The sequence below is a fragment of the Rutilus rutilus genome (assembly GCF_951802725.1).
Source record: "Rutilus rutilus genome assembly, chromosome: 9".
Classification (NCBI taxonomy): domain Eukaryota; kingdom Metazoa; phylum Chordata; class Actinopteri; order Cypriniformes; family Leuciscidae; genus Rutilus; species Rutilus rutilus.
The window spans coordinates 15,022,972-15,049,326 of NC_140223.1; the positions used below are offsets into that span (position 1 = coordinate 15,022,972).

The 26,355-nt window shown below is 39.9% G+C and overlaps 2 protein-coding genes across 3 annotated transcripts in view; one reads left to right on the forward strand and one right to left on the reverse strand.

Moving 5' to 3' along the window:
• The window catches only part of mrm3a (mitochondrial rRNA methyltransferase 3a), a 526,058-nt gene that overhangs the window by 483,599 nt on the left and 16,104 nt on the right, over positions 1–26,355 (forward strand). The window lies entirely within an intron of this gene.
• LOC311296409 (bridge-like lipid transfer protein family member 2) lies at positions 339–26,107 on the reverse strand. Of its 2 annotated transcripts, none has more exons than XM_084418136.1 (41): positions 26,025–26,107; positions 25,860–25,955; positions 25,223–25,350; positions 24,989–25,115; positions 24,712–24,761; positions 24,491–24,632; positions 23,858–23,976; positions 22,489–22,549; positions 22,185–22,374; positions 20,378–20,501; positions 20,174–20,298; positions 19,985–20,052; positions 19,728–19,864; positions 19,513–19,631; positions 18,294–18,481; positions 17,930–18,194; positions 17,589–17,794; positions 15,719–16,757; positions 14,493–14,684; positions 14,210–14,412; positions 14,016–14,134; positions 13,704–13,927; positions 13,098–13,288; positions 12,889–12,988; positions 12,604–12,803; positions 12,122–12,419; positions 11,800–11,957; positions 11,510–11,716; positions 11,317–11,416; positions 8,767–8,949; positions 8,559–8,680; positions 8,319–8,474; positions 8,061–8,182; positions 7,779–7,959; positions 7,552–7,638; positions 3,958–4,068; positions 3,737–3,872; positions 2,836–2,957; positions 2,645–2,746; positions 1,688–1,822; positions 339–1,573 (listed from the first exon to the last, which is right to left on the reverse strand). In XM_084418136.1, the coding sequence occupies exons 3-41, from the start codon at positions 25,288–25,290 to the stop codon at positions 1,388–1,390; spliced, it is 6,663 nt and encodes a 2,220-aa protein (XP_084274262.1). In that variant the 5' UTR covers positions 25,291–25,350; positions 25,860–25,955; positions 26,025–26,107; the 3' UTR covers positions 339–1,387. The 2 variants fall into 2 exon arrangements, with proteins under 2 accessions (XP_084274262.1, XP_084274261.1); XM_084418135.1 differs by having other exon boundaries at positions 22,170–22,374; positions 26,025–26,086.

Consider the following 26,355-nt stretch of genomic DNA (forward strand, 5'->3'; position numbering starts at 1 on the left):
CATACTTACTGACGTAACCTTTTTTTCTAGCGGCGTCTAATGTCCAGCGGAAAATCAATGTATTTGTAATAATGTACTGAACGATAAAATAATTATATAAAAATCTGGTAGCTACACATGACTATGTTATACTAGTATATTATTCTTTTCTGTTTACTTCAATTCAGTCTGTTTGAGAAATTATATAATTTTATAACAATTGAGAATAATATTGATGTATCCTTATTAGTATAGATTATTGATTACTTAAATAATATAATACACATTTTTACATCAAAGCTTTAAATAATTCCTAACAACCCAGAAACGAATGGTTTAAAATAAGTTTGAAGAGCTCATTGGGGCCTGCTTTTATTTTATTGACAAATATTAATTTACATGCTCAGTGACATTTAATACCTCCCATTACTTGTACAAAGAACAATACAAGAATCATTGCCTGACACAGTGGGGGGAAGAAAATCTATATATAGTGCTCATTTTTAAACATTCAAGCTGAAATAAGATTTCACTTTTGAAGCTGACAAGCAAAAAATCAGCAGCATCTGAAGATACAGAAGATAACCACAGATACAAAAATATCAGAAAATACTTTGTGTAAAAAGTGCCATAGTGTTAAAATTACAAAGTATTAATCAGAGAGGCTGCAAAAATGGCATAAAACAAGATCCTTCCCATAACTGCTCTACAAGCAGAAGATCCTCAGTCCATTTGCTTTTGTATTGCACTATGTGGTTAATACAGTAAAACAGTGGTCAACAAACTACAAATGTCAAGTACAATTTAATCTTGAGCTCAAATGGGGACAAATTCTTGATTTTTTGGCTATTTCACTAATAGTGGGCTAATATGGGTTTCCAGTATATGTGAATTTCAGATTCTTCTTGCACGTCCGCGTGGCTCAAGATTCTGCCCAGCAAACACAAGTGTCTCCTGATCCAGCAGGAGAGGCGTTACAATGCTCAAAACACAAAATAGAGATAACGGAAAGATAAACCGTTGAATTGTGGGACACAGTCTTGAGCTGCGAGGATGCTATCTTACTTAATGAAGATAGTTTAATCCTGTATGTAGATAATTTAAACATGTTGAAATGATTTATGGCACAACAGGAGCACACAAAAACAATGTTAGGTGTACAGCACTCATATTAGACAGTAGAACGACAATCTCATCTTCTCATTGCCAGCAGTCACGGCTTGACCATGGCGCTGGTTTTCGTGTCCGCACCCAGCGCGGACGTTTCAAGGCACCACTGGTGAAGATGAGAGGAACCTCGGAGTCGGACTTGATTTGTTTATCATAGTTCCCACCCTTTTCCCCACTGACGGGGACTCGGTAAGGTACAGCAGCGCTTCTTCAAGACCAGCACCTACGTGGAGCAGCTTCACTTGCGGCGACTGAAGATGCTCTTTTTGCTGGAGCTCCTGTCGGCGGAGCTGAAGCCGATCAAAAGTCTTGCCTTCTCGTCCTCCACCTGCTGCTGGAGGCTGCTGTCTGCTTTCCCATCTGCAGCTTTACCTCGAGACTCGGAGCCTGAGGCTGGTTTCAACCGTAGCTTCTCCTTTATCATCTGTTTATTTTGGGACGGAAGTAAAAACGGAATTTGAACTCTACTACAACTACACTCTCATATGTACTGTATTTAAACGTTGAGTTCGGGACGGAGGTGTTTGAGAGGGATTACCTGTGCGACCAGAGCCTTACGACTGTCTCTCTTCACAGCCATTGCGAAGTCCAGCCAGGTCCAGGTGTTGTTGTGATACTCCAAACAGGGCAGAACCAGGTTCAGATCCTTCCAGTCTACACTGCTCTTCTCTCCCTACAGATACACCACAAGAGAAACGCATAGTCACACTAGGGAATGTGAATTGAATATTAACAATGCTGTTCCGTTGAATTTTCTATTTAACAAAAAAAAGAATGAAAAAAAATGCATCACAGTCTCCACATAAATATTAAGCAGCACAAATGTTTTCAAGACTGATAATAATACGAAATGTTTCTTGAGTACCAAATCAGCATATTAGAATGATTTCCGAAAGATCATGTAATGCTGAAGAAAATGTGGGTATCGTTTGAATTTTAGCGATTCGATTCCGATTCTTATCGGTTTCCACGATTCACACACTGAAGGGACGTGGTGGTGGGGAAAAAAAATAAGTCAATGCTTTTGCGTTCAATAGTTAGTTTGCAAAATCTTTTGAGCTCTTTGTGAGTGAACACAAAGTTTCTTGGCGCAAAGCAAACGTTTTTGCAAGGGAAAGCAAGGTTTCTCAGGGGAACACAAAACATTTTTTCCCTTTAGGGATAGTTCGCTGATCAATCTGTTCATCATATAAAGATCGTGTCTCTTCAGAAAATTTGTACTCAACCGTTGGATTATGGATATGGATTAGTTTTACAATCTCTTTGTGAACTCTTTGAAGAGTCAAAGTAGTAGTTGCGTAGCTGTCAATGGAGGGACAGGAATCTCTCAGATTTCATTGAAAATATCTTTATTTGTGTTCCGAAGATGAATGAAAGTCTTACAGGTTTGGAACGACATGAGGGTGAGTAATTAATGACACAAGTTACACTTTTGGTTGAACTAACCTTTTAAGAGAAGTCTTTTAAAAACATTATAACAATAGCCAGGACCAACCTTGTAACTAACGCAGAGGGGAACCTGAGGAATCTTGATGTAGATGAAAGAATTATTCATGGCTGCTCTCTCTTTCATCTTATCAATGTCATCAACAGGATGCTGAATGGGGGAGAGATTTAGAGGTTAGATAACTTAAATATCGTTCATAAGTAGACACTTTAACTGTCATCTCTTTAAAAGAAAAATACCTCAGGTACTTTGCGAAAAGACCTCCTGACTCCAGCGGTTCGATTTAACCCTTGCGTGACCCCTTTCCCGGGTCCGAGCCCTCCTATGGAGTCTTCAGAGAGCTGCCTGGGTTTCACGACACCTGTGATTCAAGAAGAAAATAAGCCTTAGGGCCGTTTCGCACAAAACACGTTTTTGCTGTTAAGAACACAGGATACAGTGGAACAAAAAAAAGGCGCAAGGTCTAGATTAACTTCTTTTAACTTGAGCTCCACGCTTTTAGAACGCCATGTCACGTATGAGACGCTGCAAAAGAGATGCTAGCAACGGTCAAACAGGTCTGTCTAGCCACGGGTATTTACATTGAAAAAAAAATGGAAAAGAAGTGTAGTGGAATGGAAAAAACATGTTCTGTGTGATCGGCCCCTCCCACAACTCCACAATGTGCACGAAAGTCACCCTGAAGCAATATCAGATACAAAACACTTCAATGTCAAAGGAGCAATGAGCTTTTAATAGCCAAGAATGGGCCATCAGTGTGGCATAACATCAGCAGACAGCAATCTAATACCCTCACGGGAGTACAGAGGGGGAAAAAGACAAATGGAGGAAAAAGAATCGATGTAAACTGATATTGATCGGCATGGGGCAAGCTACTGATGATGTCAGTACAGCGAGTGCAGAGAGTGGTTAAAACAGGAATGTAAAGAAAAAGAGTATCAGTTCACCAGAAACAGAATGGCGTAGAACAGTGACTTAAATACGGCTTTCCAAGAGGATCTGTTTTTTCCCCTCCAGTTCTTGTACTTACAAATGAATTAGATTTTTTTCAAGATATCTGCATATGAAATAGGTGAACACTGTTGAGTGTCACAACAGGGATACTCATATGTTCACAGCAAGAAAGAAAAGTTCACAAACCTGTGGTAACCAGTCTGAACTTGTCTTCCTCATCCCCAACTTCCTCTTCTTCCACATTTCTTCCGGGGAAGAAAAAACCCATCATCCTCTTGAAGAACTGGTACATGAGCTGAATGGTGAGTGGTACCACATTTACCTACAAATGAAAACATTTTTCAGAAAGAAGAGGACAGCTATATGTGTGTTATGATGTAAACAGCACTGGATTTCATGGTAGTGACCTCAAAGTGCTCTTTGACGGAAATCCCTCCAACCGGGGGGCGGACCTTACTGAAGATGCGTAGGGCAAGCTGGCGTCCTGATTGGCAGGAGCTCTGAGGACGCAGAACCACCTACAACACAGAAGATTAGCACAATTACACTTACACAGTCCCCACTTGACTGAAGTAGTTGTATGTGTTTAGATGCACACCATGAAACAAAGGAAACCATGGACATGGTTACATATCCTGCCGGTCAAAGCCAACCGAAAATGACTGGACGAATGTAAAAATATAAAATAAAAAGACAAACGATGTAACAGTGGAAGGCAATGCCATTAGCCTGGAATATCAAACTACAAGGGAGAATGCAGGTGAATTTTGTCCAAACAGGAACGTAAAACTCTCAGAGCAGGCATGTCTGGATGAGGATGAAGGTGTTGGGACTAACAAACATAGGATTTTACCCACTCCATACATACCCTTACATGCTGCACAAGAGAAACCAAGCAGAGTTAAAAGATTAACAAATAGAAGAGATGTGTACAATGCTAAAATTAACTTGTCGCGGGTTGTCTGAATGAGTCGTTTACAAAACAATAGGGGTGTGACTGGATCTTGTGCCACGAGATCTCGCGATATTAAAATGTGACGATATTTCTCGTCGAGGTGAACAGCTGTCTCGCGAGTTGACCTTTTACAGTGCTTGCAGGGCTGCCATCTCTCACGCATTTGGTGTGAGACTCTCGCAATTGACGCAAAAAACTTTGCAAAGCAAAGAGGACATGGACAACGCGCCAACAGACAGGACAGAGCATGTTCATTTTGTTACGAAAAAGTCTCCGCTTTCAAATGCTGTCAGTAAATCTACGCCAACACAGGAGAATACATCAATATGTTTTTAAATATGTGAATTGTTCATTGCGATTTCAAAATACACGTTTTAATGTCCACATGTTCTTGTTCACGAAATGACAGTGGCTGTAGAGTCTCTATCATAAAGAAACTACCAAATATTAAAGATAAATGGACATTTGGTCACATTTTAGATTAGGGTACAATTCACACTATTAAACTATGACTTCTGCCTCAATAAACTCCTAATTACTGCTTGTTATTAGTTATGGTAGTTGTTAAGTTTAGGGATTGGGCAAGATTAAGGAATGTAGAATATGGTCATGCAGAATAAGGCATTAATATGTGCTTTATAAGTACTAATAAACAGCTAATATCCTAGTAATATGCACGCTAATAAGCAACTAGTTAATAGTGATATTGGGACCCTAAACTAAAGTGTTACCGAACATTTTAATTAAATGTTGTCTGGCCAATATTAAACAAGGATTGGATCATGCTGTAAAGTGAAACAACAACAATCATGCCATTGGCGCCCTCTGCAGGCATTTATTATAATATGATGTATATAGGTTGAATATGATGATTACATTAATGTATTTTAACTGTGTTGTTCAGTAAAACCATATGATTACTAGCTTTTGATACTTTATTTGAACCAATTATTGTGGCCTCATTGTTATTATATATGTACTTTTTCTTACTTTTGTCATTTTAAAAGGCAATTGTTCACTTAGGTCTAGTTTTATTACCAAAAAAAAAAAAAAGAAAACCCATCAGATTACTCGATTAATTGTCAAAATAATTGACCAATTACTTGAATACAAAAATAATCATAAGCGACAGCCCTAGATTAGTTATAACATTTCAAAATGCACCTGCATTATTTTGCATTTTGTGACTTTCAGTCGAATAAAAGACAGTCATATATTTTGTCACTGAAGATTTCTTAAAAATAGTTCAAATAGTCTCGTGAACCCAATATAATGTATGGTCTCGTGAGCTAAGGTTATCGTCACACCCCAACAAAACACAGATCCAACATGTTTCTTAAGGATGTACAGTATCAGCACTATTATAGTGAATTATAATATCAGGAACATTGCTCTCATCAACAATAATTGTCATTAAATGTCTTGTATATAATTTTCTAACAATAATTAATATGACAAATAATCTCAATGTTACATGCAACGTAATATTAGTGATAAAATGCTCTAGATAAACCAAAGTGGACCTCTAACTAATTGACTAGTTGGTTGTTGGACAACTAATAAACTAGGTGACAGTTAGGGGACAGGACAGTCGATAAGTCTACTAGTAGTCAAACTAGAATACAGCTAACATAATACCTTAAATATTATAGTTAAAATGTTAACTAATCTTTAACTAATTGTCTAGTTGACCTCTAATTGACTAGTTGGTTGTTTGACAACTAATAAATTATGTTACCGTCAAGGGAGAGGGCACTCAAACTAGAATACTGTTAGCATGATACCTTAAATATTAGAGCTAAAATTAGGGCTGCACGATTTGGGGAAAATGTCATATTGCGATAATTGAGGTCAATATTGCGATTACGATTGCGATATGCGATATAATAAACAAATGGTTTCATGAGTCAACTTGCTTGGTTCTAAAGGAAAATAAATGCACACACAGATTAGTGATAATCAGCCTAAAGAAAAAAGTTCTTTAGTCAAGAGCAGTGAGTGGTTTTTCTCTGTTCCCTTTGTTCTTTGATTAACTTTAGCGACAGATTATTATTATTTTTATTTTTTTTGCATTTTAACAAGAACAAAACATAATTTACATACAAGAGTACATATAACCATACATGTCAGGGGTAAGAAAAAAAAAGAAGAAAAAAAAAAAGAATAACTTTAGCGACAGATATAATTAGTGGCTACTGTGTACTGTCCCTTTAAGACCAGCCGCTGTCAGAGACGCGTATCTCACACGCCTCATTCTTTCACGAGTCATCACAACTCTTCATGTTCATCATAAGACTACTCTTATGTTATGAAGACACTCGACAAAAAGACATTTTGGCATAACTGTGTGTGTTATTGTTCGTTCAAGCTCGAAAGAGAACTGTATTCTGTCATGCTGTTTTGTGCGCACGCACGATATTAGCGCGAGTCTTTCTGTCTGTCATAGTCAGGACATTCACAGGCAGCGCGTTCATTTTGGCATAACGTACATGTGTGTTGTTCGTTCTACCGCGAAAGAGAACTTGATACTGGCGCGCGTCTATCTGTGTGTGTGTGTACGTGTCAGGAGGACATTCACAGGCAGCTCGTTATGTCTTATCGCGCATAAATGGTTTAAAAGCATTTGCATTAAAAAATGCGTTAACAGCGCTAATTTGTTTTAATATAAAATCGCAGCATTTTGCGTCATATAATCGCGTAGGCTTGACATCGCGATTGCGATACGATTAATCGTGCAGCACTAGCTAAAATGATAATTAATTGTTTAGTTGACCTCCAACTGATCGACTAGTTGACTGTTGGACAATTAGTAGACCGTCCTGCTCCCTCCCTAAAAAATGGCACCAATTAAAAATGTGCAGAGCCCCTATGTAGGCTTCAGTTCAAACTGTATTTATGCGTGTCAAAAGACACACAGAAACATTTACAGAACTTAGAGATCAATAACAGCAGATATTCAATGATACATCTGAAATAATGTCATGTTATTCTCATTTTTCAACTAAGCCCTCTTGGACATCCAGTGGGAATCATTAAGCAGCTGTACCTTGTACACAGCATTGGGAAGCAGGTTATTCATTGTGAACCAGCCCAATTCCAGGAGATGCTCTGCTGTGTCATCAGACTTGTTCAACTGTGGAAGAGAACATCCCTTTAAGAGATCTGAAGCCAATCATGCAGTCACATACATAGCTAACATTTTACCAATGATAGGCAAAGAACATTCAGCAACTTCAACCAAAACCTCTAAATTGTGAGTCCTTGCAGACATACCTTGCTGTACATGAACCTCTGCAGTTCAAGCTCAGCAATCCCCAACTGTCCATCTTCTTCCGTGAGGCACCAGCGGGCCTGAGCAAAGTAGATCTCAGTACGACGTACAACGCTAACGTCTTCTGGGGGTTTCCGCAGCTCCAGTTTGTTTGCCCTTTGCAGTTGGAAGTCCTTAAAACACCTGAGAGGGAGATTTATATAGAGGGACTTTGATACATCAAAACATTTGAATCTAATATTGCTATTGAATGATCAATTGCTAGAATTGTAATGGTGACCAACCGGATGAGGATATTGAGTTCCTCACTCTTCATCTGCATGTCGGTCTTCTCTTGGTTGAGCTGATTCTGCAGGCGCAGGTTGATGTCTGACAGCTCGTCTCCTCTGAACTCTTCTGATTGGGACTGTATGGAGTCAGATCAAAGGTCATTATGCACAAACCTCAGAGTAGTTTGGAGGACATGATCTCAAATGGAAAGCTATGCGGATGACTCATGCTTCTCGTGAACAGAACACACTAGAACGCAGATGTGCACTAACCCTCATGTTGGAGTAGATCTGTTTCTCTAGGCACCGGATCTGAGCCAAATGCTGACGTACTGCTTCCTGAAGGTGCAAGATACTGCTACGCTGTTCCTCAGGGTTGCTGGAGATCTCCAGCTGGAAACGCACACGCTGCTTCCTCTCGCTGTGCTCCTAAATAAAGCAAAAGATTTAGCCAATCAGCACAAAACAACTCATTCCAAAATTGGTTTTCAGACAATTACAGACAATTCGAACCTTGCGTCGGGGTTCCACATGGAGCAGCAGGTTATTGACTATGTCCAGGATCATGGAGTACTGCACTGGATTGGTGGAAATCTCCAAGTCATTGTGGATGAGGGTGAAGGTGTCGACCGCACCTGATATGACCGGAACAAAACAATAGCTCTGACTAAACAACTTACAGAATCTTAAGCCAGTTCCTGTTTCGCTTGAGGTCACATACCAGCCTGTTTCTTTAAAAGGTCTTCCTTCTCATGGCGGTCACTGATCTCTGGTGGTTTGATGGAGGTGGCCAGTTCAGGGTCAATGTCGTGGCTGTACCCGATGTAGTACATGCGACAGCTACAGCGAGAGATGATACGCTGGACCTGCTGGGTCTCCTGCACCTGGGACGGCTGGTTCCAGTCTAAATCAGAGCCAAAGGAAATAGTTAAAAAACACTAGACTGTGGCTGCTGATTGGACATGCAAAAGTCACCACCCCAAGGATGAGAGATGGCCCACTTGTAGGAAAATGAATGGGAGAAATCGTTACTCTCAATGGTCCTGACCCAAATGAAATCCAAAGCCCTCATTGTCTTCCTCCAAGTCCACACTTTTGTTATGCAATGCCGCTTTAATAGTCAGGTAGAAATCTGCTGTGGAGCTCATTTCAAAACAGGCTTGGCAGATGTGCACATAGTGAACGCAAAGGGGGCCCTCGTGAGAATCCTTCTGAAGTCTAAGATGACACCTTGTGTTCTTGTGGAGTTAACAGACAAGGGTATGTGGTGGCCTTTGTAAGTCCATAAAGCTGGAAGTGTGCATGAAGTGTGCCATTTGTGATGGCTAGGGGTGTAAAAATTTATCGTTTCTACGATGCATCGCGATGCAGACGAGGACGATTCGGTATCGGTTCAGTAATAGACCATAACCGATTATAATGTACTGACGCTTCTCTGATGTCATTTGTCGCGTACGTGCTTTGTTGCGGTAGCATTCAATGGCAGAGGGAGGTGAGACGCGACTCGTGAGTGCGAGAAAATGAAAAATGCTCTAACTACTTTAAAAGCCTACATCTGGGCACATTTCGGCTTTTATGAACAACCTGGTAAGCACGACCTGCAGAAGACGCGCTGTGTGCGCTTATGTCACGCACAAATAGAATATGCAGGAGGTAATACCACTAACTTGATAAACCATGTTAGCAGTTTTCACCCTGAGCTGTTAACGCCTGGCAGAGTCTGACTGCTTTAGAGGTGCGCGGATGAGCTCCAACGCCGAATCCGCAGCCAAAAATAAATCATCCACCCGCCCCAATAATTTTCTCTGATTTAAGTATCCGCACCCGATGGTCAAATTACAATTATTGTGTGTTGTTACGCGTGATTATAAATGGATGATCGTCACCTTCAACAGCGGATTCGGCGACGGTTGATGCGCGCATCTTTAATGGTAACATAAAACACTGATTAATGAGCGCTGCTTTTAAATGAACATTTCTTTAAAACAAAATTTATTTGACAGATTTTCCTTTTCTTAATGGCATAAACAAGCTTTACTCCCTTGAAACTTGAACTGTCTGGAATGTCACTGTTTCTGTCACTGCGACTTCCCGAACAGGCGCACACACGCACACACACGCGCGCACACATCACTTTTGAAGTAAAATTGAAAATTGAGGATGCGGTGCATCGTGATGCATCGTGACATCGAATTGAACTGAATCGATGACCTGATAATCGTAATCGAACCGAACCGTGAGACCAGTGTAGGTTCACACCCCTAGTGATGGCTAATATGGCAGCTTTAGGAATGAAAGTCCAGGGGGCATTACCAAAATGGCTATTGAGTGACTTGCTTTAAAGGGTTTTTGGGTTTTCTGAGTGTTATTTAACAAGCTGCTATGTTAATCTGCTATGCCAGTTGCCAGGGTATTATAAGCAGTTGTTAGGGCACTATGAGGTGGTCCACCCCAAGAGTTAAATGCAGCTATGAACTAAAGGGTGTATGAATTAAAGGGTGACTATTATGCTTTTTTTGAGTTTACCTTTCCTTTTGAGCAGGGGTAGCCAACCCTGCTTCTGGAGGGCTACCTTACTGCAGACTTCAATTCCAACCCTGCTCCAGCACACTTACCTGTTATACAACTTTGATTAGCTGGTTCAGGTGTGTTTGGTTAGGGTTGAAGCTAAACTCTGCCGCATGGTAACCCTCAAGGAGCAGGGTTAGAGACCCCTGCTTTGGTGTGTAATATAGATGTTAGTGCATGTAAACAATCTGCAAAGTTACAAAGTCCACACCAAATGTTTGTACCCCTGCCATTATTTCCTTGTCATCCCCACGTTATACATTTGCATAATGGCCACCCAATGGATTATTTGGCCCGCTGTCAAATAACAGTTTGGGAGGTGATTTGTAAGTTGTTGTGTGTTTTTTTCATTGCAAGGGCAAAAAAAAAAAAAAAAAAAAAAAAACACACAACACTGTATGGACTTCCAATATTGACAAAATAGTTACCATATATGTATAATACTGTTTACAGCTGCTCATGGAGCTAAAACATGATTATGGTAAGGGCTGTTACAAATCAAACACACACTCTAAACAATCGATTCTTCAGAAAGGCTGGCTTTAAAGAGAACAGGACCAAAACAGAGCATTTCAGGCTGAGGGTGAAAAAAGGTTGTGCAGTTTACAGTATGAGAAAAAATTATGTGTTTTGATGTGTGCAGTCCAAAAATATAATTATGACCTTAATATGAATATGATATGGGCACTTTAAAATGGCACACCTGTGGTGGTGCTGACCATGCCTCCAACAGCCTGGCCACTCTCCATCAGCTCCTGCACTGAGTCCAGGTTCCTCTGCCTGTGCTCCTCAATGTTCTTCACCTGTAGGTCCACAAAATAGGATTTGACTGCTGTAAGGCAATGCTTTGTCAGTCATAAATTGAATTAGAGTGATATCTGGACTTCTGAACTCACCTCCAGCCACAGCTGCCAGTCTTCTTGTTCAGAGGGGTTTTGCTCCATGGTGGCGAAATACTGCATGCCATCCAGCAGGCACGTCCAGGTGGTCTTCTGCTTGAGTGTGTCGCTGTACCAAGCGGGATGGTGTTCACATTGCAATAGCTGTGCCTTGGCGGCAGATACCAGCACACAGCCGGCAGTCTCTGTGCCTCGCAACATCATCTAAACACAGTGCACATGGGAAGATGTTTAGATCTTCTAAAACAGTATCTTGCACTATAGGTTACTGTTCTTAGAATTCATACCTGACAGTTGACGAGCTCTATGAACCAGTTGCGGTTGTAAACGTCATCGGTTTGGCATGCGGCAATTCCACAGAGCTGGTCGCTCACTCCGGCGTCCTCTTCGGAGAAGACCACAAACTTATCAGTCTCCTCGATAAGCTTCTGCAGCATGGAGGTTCCTAAAAAGGATCACAGAAACAGATCAACTTGGTTAAAGAAAGCCTATGTAGACTGAGGACTCGCCAGTTTCAAAACTTATTTGTTAGTCGGGAATAATAAAACCTCACAAATGAGCTACAATATGCACCAGATTTTTGGGCTGACAGTCTAAAGAAGAGACTACCTTCATTGTGACTTTTCTCCGGGCGGGTGGTTGTGGTGATGACTGGTGTAGTGGGAGCAGTGTTTGAGGAGTAGCTGGACATGGAGCGCTTTAGCTTTTTCATCTGCACCTGGGTGTCGATTCGCAGACCCTTCAGAGCCTCGGTGGAGAGGTTCCTCTTCAGCACAGCTGCTTTCTTATAGCCGTCATACAACCCAAAGGCAATGTTCCTATTGGTGGTGGTCCAAGAGGCCCGCAAGTCCACTAAACACAACTTATGCGTGTATGAAGCATTGGTCTCGTCTTTTGAGTTCACCTCCTGAGACAATTTAAGCAGTGAAATAGATTGATATCAGTGAAATCAGTCTGTCAATAAAGGCCTACTTACATTGAGGACAAATTTTTGCCACAAACGTCATCTGGGAAAACTTTTGAGTGATATTTTATACATAGTGAAATATTATTTCCTGTAGATAAATGATAATGTAAGAGAAGCGCATCACCTCCTCGATGCGGTTGCTCTGTCTCTGGTAGCTGAGTGAGGACAGGCTGAGCAGGTGGGTCTTCTTCACCTGGGCGTTGATCTGGTGGTCGGCAGTCTCGTCCCAAGTGGAGGCCATGAGGTGCACGGTGACCAGAGAGAGCTCGCTCACCATCTGAGTAACGTTCCACTCGGAGATCAGTCGCCTCATCACAGTGCCAGCTGTGAAACAGGTATCGTTTCAGCAGAACATTTCAACAGGGTGTGTTAAGCAGAGAGATTGACTGAAGGCTGTTTGTTCTCTCACCCTGTGGGATGAGCCTCTGTGCTCCTCTGGTGAAGACATGACCTTTACTGCACTCCACCTGAATGCCTCTCTGCTGAGCAAATGATGCCCAGTAATGGACCTGCACAGGAGCATTAATACAGGTTTAACCTGTTTAATCTTTAACTATCTTTCCAAAATGACAAAAGACAGATAGACAAAGTATTGTGCGACTGAAGCCGGTGTTTTACCTGTAGCTGTGGGAAAGACGCCGTGTAGGACATCTGTTTGTAGTGCTGTCCGAGCTTCCTGCGGGAGGGTCTGAGGCTTTGGAAGAGCTTGCCTCTGCAGATGGGCCGGGACACACTGGTCCAGGTGGCCCAGAAGTTCTGCATCCAGCGCAGGGTGCTGCTGTAGAGGAGGATTCTGGGCTGACAGAGCTCTGGGAGAAAATAAACACAATTTAAAACCAAAGTTGAAATGACCATTAAGGCTGATATCCAGACTGAAAATCAGAGCAATCGACGTGTTGCCGGAAGTCAGAACCAGTCTGCAGATCGCAGTTGGAGTTGACAGATAAAAAAAAAAAAAAAAAAAGATTGGCCACATTTTGGATTTGATTCCTTTGATGCGATAGAAATCAAACATGTTTGATATTTTGTGCGGATTTTAGAACACATTGTTTACATTTGTCACGTGTTTCTGCAAGAATTAGTTTTCTCTGCAACCATTTACAAAGTTGGCAAGTGTCTAATGCCTAGAATTTTTAAATCTGTTCTGATTTTAAAGCTTGTGTAGTGTATTCCAGCATTGATCAGCATTTGTAAAAAAAACTAAAAAAAAACTATAATTCTAACTTTTGCCACAGTGCTGGTCGAGGTCCATGGTGTTGGAGAGGTTGAGGTTTTCAGAACGGAAGGCCCTGTAGGAGTCATGTGGCTGGACTGAGGCGACATCCGCAACGTTCTCAGCAGCACAGAGCATTACGGCATGGTGGTCATGTGGATTACCATGGCATAGCCATTGGAAGTCAAGGGTCATACATAGGCTTGGGAGATGCAAGAAGCAGATATCATCATACCTGTATAGAAACAGACCAGACACCGTTAAATCATCACAAATTAAAACACAAGTCACATTTTAATGCAATGCAACTACTAGTCATGTACTTGGAGGCTGTTCTAACGTTGACGTCCAGGTCACCCTTGAAGACAAACTGCCCAGGATTCCAGTCAAAGTTTAGCTTGCACCACTCCCAGTGCAGGTTCTCTGTAGTGTTGTAAGGGTCCTACACAAATTAAACATTATAGTCAACACAAGATGTGAGGGTTTTTTAGGAAGGAGCCTGGGAATGTGTTAGTACCTCAGTAGCGAGCTGGTGCAGGTTGGCCTGTTCGATGTCCATTACCCAGCGGCCATGGAGAAGAAGTCTGCTTTTATCCCACCAGGTCAGTAGAGGGGACGGGTCAGCTGTAGGTTTGGTCAGTAAATCAACAGCCTGGCCAATCAGTGTCCAAGCAGGATCCCAGCATGGCCCCCACACAATGGTGTAGAGGGATATATTTGCTGTACAAAGAATTAGACCAGTTGAGTATTATTGTTGTGCCACCACAGACTTAAAAGATCAATAGGGTGTTGTGACTCACAATGGACATCGTAGTAGAACTTCAGTGGTGGCATATTCCTGTAAACGGTCACATCACCCCAAGGCTGGCCGAGCTGGACAACCTGTTTGCGCTTTGCTCTCAGCTGCCCATCCTGCTCGGTGCCCATCAAGCGTCCCGACAGAGCCCACTCTCTGATCTCAAACAGGTATCGAGGGTAGTCCCGGATCCGCACTGAACCACAGAGGAAAAGGAGCATGCTAGCTATCATGGGCCATTATAAGCGTCTGAGAATAGAATCCTGTATTAACACTCACAGTTGATTTCAATAGAGTTGGGACACAAAAATGAGGTAAAATAGTAAATTCTAAAATTAATCAAAAGCGATTTTATCAACACCTTTCTGCCATTTCTTTTGTTGGCCATCTTCGATGATTTTTTTTTTCCACCAAACTATTATAAAGATGAAATAAGATTAAATATAAATATTAGATTTAAATAAATACAGATAAAATAAAAAGTCAAATGTTTTCTTGACAATAACTGAAATTTTAAGTTTAAGCAACTAAAATTTCTAACAGAACTGAAATAAATAATAATATAAATAAATAAACTAAAAATGTATCTAAAAATAATAGCCAATTAAACATATTAATATAAACTAGTATATAATTAATACTAAAATAACATTCTGGTATTGCCTTCTCTACAAAGGATTCATCCCATGCTGCTTTAGATTTTGGTGAAAGCAAGTCTTCTTAGTGTAGCATTAGCTATTCTTCACATTAGCATAATCTGTTAACAAAAAATTATGTCTAGGTAGGGATTTCACTGTGTTTTGAACAGATGTGTCAGATTACTGACAGTAGAAATTCACAAAATAGCACAGCAACCATCATTCATTAGATTACGTATTAACATTGGGGTGTTTAAATTCTGCTTCTCTAGTGCCACTGTCCTGTAAAGTTTAGCTCCAACCCCAATTAAACACCCCTGAACCAGCTAAATCAGGTCTTCCGGATTACTAGACACTTTGAGGTGCATTTCAATTTATGCATTTGGTAGACGCTTAAGTGACATTTAAGGTATTTGATCAATTCATGCATAACCTGGATATTGAACTCATGACTGTAGAGTTGCTGGTTCTATGCTCTACTGTTTGAGCTACAGGAAGGGTGTGCTATGGCAATGTGGAGCTAAACTCTGCTGGACATTGGCCCTCCAGGAGCAGGATTGGACACTCCTATATTGAAGCATGCTTGACTTACCAAGAAATGCATTAAGCTTGAATTTGAAAGCACGGCACCACTGGACAACCAGCTGCAGACCCTCTCTAGGGAAAGGGCTGATGCCATCGATGTCCCTCAGCTGCTCTCGGATCCGCTCAGGACCGTGCAACGACTGATCCGCAAGTGCCACCAGCTCGAACTCCGACACAGTCCAGGTGAGCAAGGATTTGCGCATGGGCGTGTTGGCGTACAGCCTCTTAGATCTCTGAATATAGATCTCAATGTGCTTGCGCTCAAGGGAGGTGTAGAGCTCCTCAATCTTACGGGCCGGCAGGAGCTCGCCGTGCTGTTTGCGTAGGTCAGCCACCTTCTTGTCCAGCAGCTGCAGGCGCTTGGCACTTTCCTTGCTTTCGTCCTTCATTAGCTCGTAATTGTCGCGCAGTTTGATCTCAAAGACGTCGTCCAGGAACACGAAGGAGAACTGGTTGATGCGGATCAGCAGGTCCGGAGGCAGGCTACAAGGCTCTGTTGGTGGGGCGGCACCTCTGTGTAGGGTCTTCAGCCACTTCTGCACGCTGATGGCCTTGTCGAAAGTGTCTGAGAAGTTGTACTGATAAGGGAACTCAATGGCAAGGCTGGGTGCAGTGAAGAGCCAGGTGCGATTGTGAGATGTTTGGAGGAAAGGGAATTGAGATCTGTGCTGTTGCATCACCTCGAGGTCATCCAGCATCTGCACCTCTGCACCAGAAAAGGAGAAGATATCATTGCCATCAAAGTTGAACACCAGGTGAGGAGTCTTCATCAGCACGGCTCCAGGGCGTTTGGAAAGCGACAGTGCTTCTGCACTGAAGATGATGAAGTTCTTCTCGGCCACATGGGCGGTAAACTGAGTGCTTGCCAGCTCTACACACACTAACATGCCAGAGGAAGAGGCTGCAGACTCGGTTTCATCCTTTTGTCTTAGGCTTAGAGATGCAGACAGAGCCTTCCAATAGCTTTGGCTCTCTGTGATGTGCTGATACAGAAACATGTGATCCGATGGGGTCCACTGCACTATTAAAGCATTTTCACTCTGCACCTGATCATATAAAGATGGGAGGAAATGAAATCAAGCTGTGGTTAAAGTTGGCATGAAACAGAAATTACGAACATCTTTTCTTCCTTATTGTGACGTATATCTGAGTGAAACGGCTTCGCAAATGAGAATGGGACTTGATTTCTCCTTTGGGAATTGACTGGATCATGGCCGTTTGCTAATTGCTGCGATCTCATGAGTGACAGATTGCTGGAGGGGAGGAATTATTGTCCTGCCCTCGTGTTGATGAACACATCATCAGAGAAGAGATGTCATTGTGAGGGGGAGAGCAAGTTAATGTTTTTTTATTAAAGATTATAAGGGCACATGAATTTTAAACAAATACAGTATTTTGTAGAATACTATAAGTCATTTTTTTATCATTGGATATGTGCTGCGACTTATAGTCCAAATGACTTATATAATGCAGTTAATGTCAAGCATGCAAAACGCACACATTAGGATTTGTGTCGAATGAGAGAAGTATGTTTATTTGAATAGTACAAATAGCTGTCCCCCCTCCAAGTATTTAGATCACAAATTATCACCATAACAAATGACATCATTAAAAACGAGGCCCCATTTTGACATGTTTGTAGCAAAAAATGCAGTCCAATCCCAGATTTTCAGTGTGGTCTCAAAAGTTTAGGACCCCACTATAGTTGTTAATGGGTTTCAATTGCTATGAACTGTTTTTGAATAAATAAATAAATGTGACACTATGAATGCGTTTTCATGCAGTCACTGCAATCACTTCTGAGAACTAGTGGTTATGATATAACTGATCCTATGTGATTGAGGTCATGACAGCTGTGTGTAGGAGCAGTGTAGTACCTCCAGACTGCGGGCGCTGATGTGGTAGGAGACAGTGAACGTGGTTAGGGTCAGGATGGGGTTGGGAGTTTGGGCGGCTGGGCAGCAGGGCTCCATACTCTCAGTGATGGCCTTCACCACAGCCAGAGAAACACCCTGGACAGACACACTTGAGTTCTCCCCCGATCCTTCAGCCACCACTGTGTCCACCCTCACTGCAACAGCCCCTTTAGTGCAATTCAGAAAAACAAACCCTCACATACTGGAACAAGCGAACATAAAGTAATAAAGTAATGTAAAAAAAATATTTTGAAAAGAATCAGAGTGGAACTGGTATTTTAAGGGCTTCTTTTACTTCCTACCTGCAACATTGGAGAGTGTGAATGTGTTTACATCCTCAAGACTGAGTTTAAACTTAAAGAGTTGTGGTGGGCAGGTTGGAGGCTTTTCAAGAGGGGAATGTAAGGAGAAATGTTCTGCTTTGTCCAGTTTAAGAACGGAGAACAGACGAGACAGACACAGAGTGCAAGTCTCGGACACTTCCAGCTGCAGGCCTTTCAGATTGGACTCCATGCAAACACTCCTAGAAGGGTTGGAGTTCACGGTCCTCTGCTTACTATAGCTGCCCTGTGAACAAATTAAGAAGGGGATCACACACAGCCAGATTATTTCAGAATATAGCCATAATGAACGACAACTTACTAGATAAATACATGCTGATTTTACCTGAAGTGTGAGGCAGTCTAGAATAAGGGCTTCCCCCCAGACATGTTTTCCAGGCGGGTGAGGAGCCTGCTGGATATGGGAGCCCTGGCCCACACGCCACCAGAAATGATCCAGGGACAGAGAGGCTTTCTCAGTCACAGTCAGACTCTTTCCGTCATCCTCTTCTGAGTCCAACAAGTGCTGCAGTTCTGTGAGGCACACCACAGTCAGTCACACCTCACAACAGTTATGCACTACATTTTTTATTTTGCCATTCATTTTGAAATAAGAACTTAGTCCTTGTTTTTTTAGGCTACAGTCAGTGTTTGTCCCTACTAAAATAGTTTTGGTTAGCTGAAATAAAGTAAAATATAAATATTTAGATGCATTTAAACTAAATGCTGCCTTGGCAACTAACTGAAATAAAATACATTTAAGAGGAAGTACTAAAATACAGAAATAAACAAATGAAAGCTAAATAGAAATATTTTTAAATTTGAAAAAGCGCATAAAATTAGTAAAACCTAAACTAAAATTAAAACTGAAAATACAAAAATAAAAGCCAATTAAAATAATAAATACTATAATAGTATATAATAATGCTAAAATAACTTTTCAGCTCAAATCTGATTTTTTTAACGAGGTTGTTCACATGACCTTTTGTGTCCGATATTAAACATGAAACCGTTTTAACACCATTCCAACTTCTATGTCTATGTTCTATTAACCTTTTAGCTATCATTAATATACTATACTCACTATAATTTATCATAATAATTTAATAATTATACAATAATCGAATTGTGTAATTATAAAATATTACATTAATATAAATGATATTATAAATATTTTTAAGCAAGAACATGTTAATTATATAAATAATATTACATAATAAATTATGCATTTGTAATAACATACGGGACTAATTATATTATTGTCTTAAAATTATATAACTATATAAAACTAATCGACAAAATTAATAGATGTTAAAATGCCACAGTCAGTGTGATTCTGTTGGGCAGATCATTGTCACATAAAAATGTTTTCTGGTCTTTGAAACTGTGCTCTTCAAAATCTTCAGAATATATGTCTTCATAAAAACTTCTTGGATGCAGTTAAGCTACATCATTTTTGTTTTCAGAGTGAAAATACTCATTTATGTCTGACAGAGTCAACAACCAAACTAAGCCAACTGTCCATTGTGCTTAACAGCATTCAGTAGCCACACTTTGCTATTTACCAGCATTAGCTGAGATGAAGCCCAAAGCAAAGGGTGGCGTATCTCCTAACTGCACGGACACATTGACATTGGACACGGAGGAGCTTATCAACACGGGAGCATCCAGCTGAGGGAAACGCCTGGGAGACAAAAGGACACTTATGTAAGGACAATAAACAAGACCTCCATCACAGCCAAATCTGTGACGCTCAGCCAAGCAAGTGGAGGATTAATACCTTTTTTTACGAGTCGTTTTTTTGTGCGAGAGCTGGTCCCATGACAACATGTCCAGCCAATGGGAGAACTCTTGATGACGGTAGTGGATGATACAAGTGTTGATGGTGACCGTGCTAGAGATGTCAACCGATGTCACCTTAAATGAGGAGTGAAGACAATAATGAAAGAAGCATTTATAAAAAATAAAAAAAAGATTAAAAAAAGACAAATGCTTTGATTTGGATAGAGAATTCACGAAAGCAACAAAACAGCTCACCTGCAGTATGGTTCTGAGAGTGTTTAGACATAAAATCCTCTGTCTACTTTGTGACAGAAGAAGGCCATCTGAAAAACACCCAGTCACCCACAATATTTATGGTTAAGGTTTTGTTCATATTCCTAACCTTAAGTATAATCAATAATAAGTAACAGTGATAAAGAGTGTGTTCTTGAGTCCTACACCCACCATCCAGCAGAAGCTCCAGGCGGCTCTGTGGGAAACTGAGCTCAGGGGTGAAACTCTTCAGAGGAAGCTGTTCATCATCACGATCATAACCCACCTTCAAAGACTTCAAAGTCCAGTTCAAGTGTCTGAGAATCAAACATAGTTTGTTAGAGCACAAAAACATAACTTAAGATTAATCCCAATGCCTCTAACAGCACAGCTTACCTCTTCTGACTATGCATGGAGAGTGTGATATTAGTGTTTTCAAAATCCACATTGACCTTCTGTGGAACCAGTTTGTGAAGCCCCTCAATTGCTTCCGTTTGAATGTAAGAGTCCTCTTCATCATCTTCAAGAGACATAAACATTATAAAAGCTTTAACAGAGTTGAATTTACAGCAGGGTTATTAGTTAACTAAGGGATCTTTCACACTGGGCACGTTTTCTGCGGTCCAAGTCCGAGGTTTGGTCTGGTTTCACACTCAACTTGATTCTATCGAACCCTGGTGCATTTGCGTTCATCTTATGTCATGCGTACAAAGTGCGTGTGAATATATGTATTTGTGGTGCTATTATGTGCAGCAAAGTGAATGAGACTTGTGTTTATGCTGTATGTATGTCGCATAAAGTTTTGCAAACGGACACTTTTAAGGAGACAGCGGGTTGCGAGCCATTTTGATTGCACTCAATCTGCATGATGACACTGCATGCTTACTCTAGCTCCTATCCAGGGTAAAATCATCAATTACAGAGGTGTTTTGTTGAACTAATGACATCATCATCAGCTAAAACCCATGTGCAGGTTACTTTACTTCCTGAACAAGTGGGCACCCGAGTCAGAGTTGTGAATCGCGCCACATTTCCAGTTCAAACTCAGACCACCTGCTATAGTTAGTCTTGGGTTCAGTACCCTGGTGCGCTCCGGGGTCCGCATGACAGCTTTTGGAATACCAATCTTTCATACTCGTCCCGTTTCAAACTAACCTGCCAGTGTGTGAAAGCAAGCTAAAACCATAAAAAAGACTTGAACTGAAATTAACTCAAATATAAAAACTTAAACTAATTTGAATTCACCTACTTGCCAAGGCAACATTTCTAATTTTTGTTTAGTTTAATATGAAGCACTAAAATAACGGACACTGAACTAAAAATGAATAAAAACTATATATTAACATATTAAAATAAATAATAAAAACAACCAAAACACACAACAAATTTTGAACAAAATATGAAAATAATATTACAAAATACAAAATAAAAACGACATTAAAAAATAAAATAAAAATCGAAATATTTATAAAAACTATGTATGTAAATTAGGGATGCACAATTTAAGGAAATCCTTACTGCAATTTTTTTTAATAAAAAAATCTGATTGCAGTTTAAAATGTTTGCGCGTGTGAGTGTATGTGTGGAATTTAAAGCTCCAGGTTTGCTGTGAGTGTTTGGAGGGTTGCACAATTTGGCCAAAAAATTGTGTGCTTCTGTATCAATATGACTATATAAATAAATTATAATCAATATTACTAAATAGAAACATTAAATAAAATAAGAAATCACTATTTTAATATTTCACTGTAAAATATACATAATTTAGCAGAACAACTGTAAAACTACAAAACTACTAGATGGCGGTCTTCATTTCCAAATGTTATGATCAAGGTTTTATTTTGGAAAACCGCAGGGAGCCCATACATTTTCTTTTTTGTTGACAACAGACGGTTCATAAGCAATTCTCCTAATTACAAGTTTGGAAAGATGGTTGGCACATGTTGTCTTCCCAAAAGCATGTTATAAATGTCCCAAACTCAGAGCAGATGCAGAGATGGAGTTCATACGGAGCAGAATTTACAGTGAATCAAGCTGCTTTGAGACACTGAAAACACTGGAATATAAAAACACAGTGCTGTACTTCACTCTGAAACTTTGATATTCGCACTAAGCCATATCACGACTTTGGTTGAATAATGATTAACTGTGCAGCCCTAATTTAATGTGTGCATCTCAAATTTAAAACCTGGTTTGGTCAAACCTGCAGTTTGACTGGTGCATTGAGCTGGAGCAGATCCTGGAACTTTGGGTAACTGGCTGAGGAACAGACCCTCGTGAAGTTCAGCCAGCAGAGTTCTGACACACAGTCCCAGACGGCCTGGCCTGAGATCAGGCAGACTCACGTCACCATTAAGGGCCAGACTCAGGGACACCTCAGCTAGACAAGTGTCCTGTTAATGAAAGAACGGGCACTCTGTTATCACCTTGTAACCCAATTATGTGTTTTGTACACAACATAGTGAAGTAAAACCTTAACAGATGTACAGTATATGTGGTGTACATACCAGTCTGCTGCTCTTCAGAACTTTACTGCTAAGTTGTCCCACTGAGAAATCCCAGGCCAACCTAACAACAAATCAAGAAGTTGTCATTTTAGCGGGCGTTTTGGTATCCGGTTTCTTTAAATGCTTTGCTAAGGGGCAAAACGGTGCAAGTTTGTGGCTTGATCCTTGTGGGAAACTGAATAGAGATGCACAACATACTGATCGGTTCTTGGATAATATTGGATAAAAAGAAAAATATCAATATTGGATATTTAATAGTACATGTTAATGTTCCCTATTTCTACATTTAGATTACACTACCATTCAAAAGTTTGGGGTTAGAAAGAGTTATTTTAAAGAAATGAATAGTTTTATACAGCAAGGACACATTCAATTGATCAAAAGTGACAGTTAAGACATTGTTACAAAAGATTCCTATTTTAAATAAACGCGGTTCTTTTGAACTTCCTCTTTAGGAAAGAATCCAGAAAAAATGTATCATGGTTTCCATAAAAAATATTAAGTAGCACAATTGTTTTAAACATCAATAATAATAAGAATGTTTAATCGAGTTGAGTTGAGTTCACAGTAGGGCTGCACGAATGGGGGAAAATCTATTTGTGTGTTTTTTTTCTCTCTCCAGGTTTGCTGTGCTTGTTTGTAGGACTGCACAATTTTGTGTCAAATAACCCAAAAACTGTTTTCAACATTGATAATAATAAGAAGAAATGTTTCTTGAGCAGCAAATCTGCATATTAGAATGATATCTGAAGGATAATGTGACACTGAAGACTGAGAAAATTCAGCTTTCGCATCACAGAAATAAATAAATTTGTCAATACAATACAATACAAAACAGTTATTTCAAATTGTAATAATAATTCACAATATTTATTGCATTTTAGATCAAATAAAATGCAGCCTGGGTGAACATTAGAGAGAGACATCAGTCTAAAGCATTAAAATCTTACCAACCCCAAACTTTTGGACGGTAGTGTTCTGTTGCCGTCATCTAACGCTCACAGTTAATCTTTAAAAGACACTAATAATTGAATAACACTTAAATGTCTCATTTTCCATACTGCACATTATAATATTTGTGATGCCTAAATTTACTTGTAGCTTTTAACATGACTGATTTTAGTTTTATTTATTTAGATAAAGAATTTTAATATTGGCCATTTATTCTTCATTCGTGGCCATTTGTTATTCCTTTATATCGGCCCCAACATGAAAATAGTTACAGGCTTATTGGTTTTTAAATTTTAATATCAGTGCATCCCATCTAGCCAGCCCTGAGCTCAACCCACTATGCACACAGCTAGAAGTAACAACACCATGCAAAGGTCTTTATAAAGAGCAGAAGTTCTCCTTTTCAGAGGTTATTCACCTTTTACTTTGGTGATCCAGCAGCAAAGTGATGGCAGAGGACGTCATGTGCCAGAGTGACTCAGGCAGGGCCAGATTCAACACCATCACATTTATGGAGTCGATGTGGAACGACAGCAGCTACAAAACAGACAACTGGAAACTTTAATGAACTGTATACAAAAATCACATTTACAGTAACACACTTTCAACAGAAGCCCACAGAGAAAGGAATTCTGAAGGTTTTAAAAGCACTTACATGAACACTTTTAAATGAAAATGTGTGTAAAGGAAATAAAAGGTTGGATATAATTTTGCACAGACCAACTTAGTAAACGATTTTATACGTTAACAAGTATAATGTTAAAATGTTGTGTTGATATTTTTAAATAGAGCATCGGACCAACTTAATAAGCGATTTTTTATAAGTATGTTTGAGTCTTGTGTTGATCAACAGCCTGTACATAAACTTTTATCCCAGTGCAAAATCTTGCAGCATTTACTTCCATTGCAAGTGCATTATTATAATTTTCTTTCCTGCAGAACGATATGAAATTATCTTCCGTGGTAATCATGGGTACCAAGCCAAGCGTGCCTGGCTTAACTTGTATTGAACCTGAAACAGTCCAGAACTCTAAATGAAACTCAAGTTCACCTGAGAGAAAAAATGCAGAGTAGAGGGACTGAGAGCAAGTTTTTTAGTATTCTCTTCATTGCTTTTGGGAGCCCGGGGCCTAAAGGGCTCCAGCAGGTCGAAGCGGAGCCGGGCATCACCCACACACAATGCCAAGAACCTCCTATAAGAAATAAAACACAATGAAATACGATTATCAGCAGACAATATTCATTCTAGCTACATCTCATTACTATACTTACGGCAAGTCCGGGTTAACTATTTTACAAGAAATCCATATCCTGTCAATTTCCTGGAAAACACAAAAATTAAAAATGATTTATAGCGCCAGAAAACATAAAACATCAAAGCAGTTGCAGCTATTAACCCTATAAATCATACTGTATCACGTTTGATGTGCACATTTCTAAAGATCAAGATCAAAACTTTGCTGAAAACCTGTTGCACAATCTACTACATGCCTTGTCACATGATTGATAGTTGTTGGCAATGTTTTATTGATGCAGAAACCAAACCAACCAGAGTGTGTTGAGGCTGAAACTGAACACTGATTCCTCGCACCGAGAACAGACCCACAGACTTGATCTTGAGATCAGCATTCAGGACATTGTGGAAAAAACGAACAGCCAAACTGCAGGCAAACCATCTGATAAAACATGAAGAGGAGAGTATTTAATAGGTTTTAATGTATCATTTGCAACTCATTTTACTTCTGTAAGTTGATGTATTCATTCACGTGTGCTGGTTTCTTACCTAAAGAGTGAAATTAATACAACTGCCAGGATGAGAAACACTGAGATGGCTATCAGCAGGGCAGACATTGTGCTGCAGATGTTTCTTCACATTTAGCCTACAATCATGGCACGCTGACTCCAGACCACCTGTCAAACAGACACCAATGTTAATTCCTCTAAAATTATCTCCAAGACTTGTTAGTGATATAGTTAATATGATGATAAACTGAAAATGATGAAAGTTTAAGAATTAAGAAACCAAATAAGTGCATTTACCAATATGAACTCCTCTTAAATGTCTTCTAAAATATTAGGTATTTAAAATATCAGAAGTTAAAAACCAAAAACATCTGGCTGGATACTGACACAGAACCAGAATGTGTTGCATTAATGACCATTTCACAAAGGCAAACTGAGAGTTTTACGCAATAAACAATATAAAATTAATATTATGTTGAGTTTTATTCTCAACACAATCTAATTGTTTGATCGTCAGTCTCAGTGTTGTGCCACTCTGGCATTGCAAACAGCTTTTGGGCGGATCTGGCAATGCAAGCATAAGCAAGTTAACAGGCAAAACAATTCAACCAAGAATTATTTAACTTCGTAGTTAAGGTGTTCGATGTAATTAGCAGCGTTTAAGTCGGGTTACCCACCTGAAATGGTTTGTAATGCAGACCTATGGATCTTTACGTGCACACCGCCCCTCTGTCTCATGCTAGGCTAGCGAGCAACGGGATCATGACAGCCTTCTGTCAACAAACTGACATGCTAATCATGTTTATATGCCTCTTAAAAAACACATAATTACAAATACATACGGTTTAAGGCTGATAAAGCAGGTTTCATTTTGGTTTAAAACTGAAGTGATGGGCTTTCCACTTGCAATACTTATTTCAAGTGTGAAAGCAGAAATATTAAGTTTTTTTTTTTCATAATAAAAGCCCACGAGAAGAGCACAGAAAATAATAAAAAGTTATTTGTTATTTTTACTAAAGAGCCACAAACGTTTGATAAGTCGTACCATTATATAAGTACGCAATACTGAAATTCTTGTCTTTTAACTATTATAAATAAATAAAATAAATAAAAAGTGAGCAAATTGTCAGTTTTATAAGTTGGCCAGTCAGCTGACTGTCATCCTTATCCAGA

Excerpts from the sequence above, each read along its gene's own strand:
- LOC311296409 (XM_084418135.1), bottom strand. The coding sequence starts at position 25,290 with ATGTCTGCCCTGCTGATAGCCATCTCAGTGTTTCTCATCCTGGCAGTT. Across the intron at positions 8,681-8,766 it reads CCTTTTAAAGAAACAGGCTG|GTGCGGTCGACACCTTCACC; the intron begins GTATGTGACCTC and ends CGGTCATATCAG. Across the intron at positions 8,183-8,318 it reads AGATCTACTCCAACATGAGG|TCCCAATCAGAAGAGTTCAG; the intron begins GTTAGTGCACAT and ends GACTCCATACAG.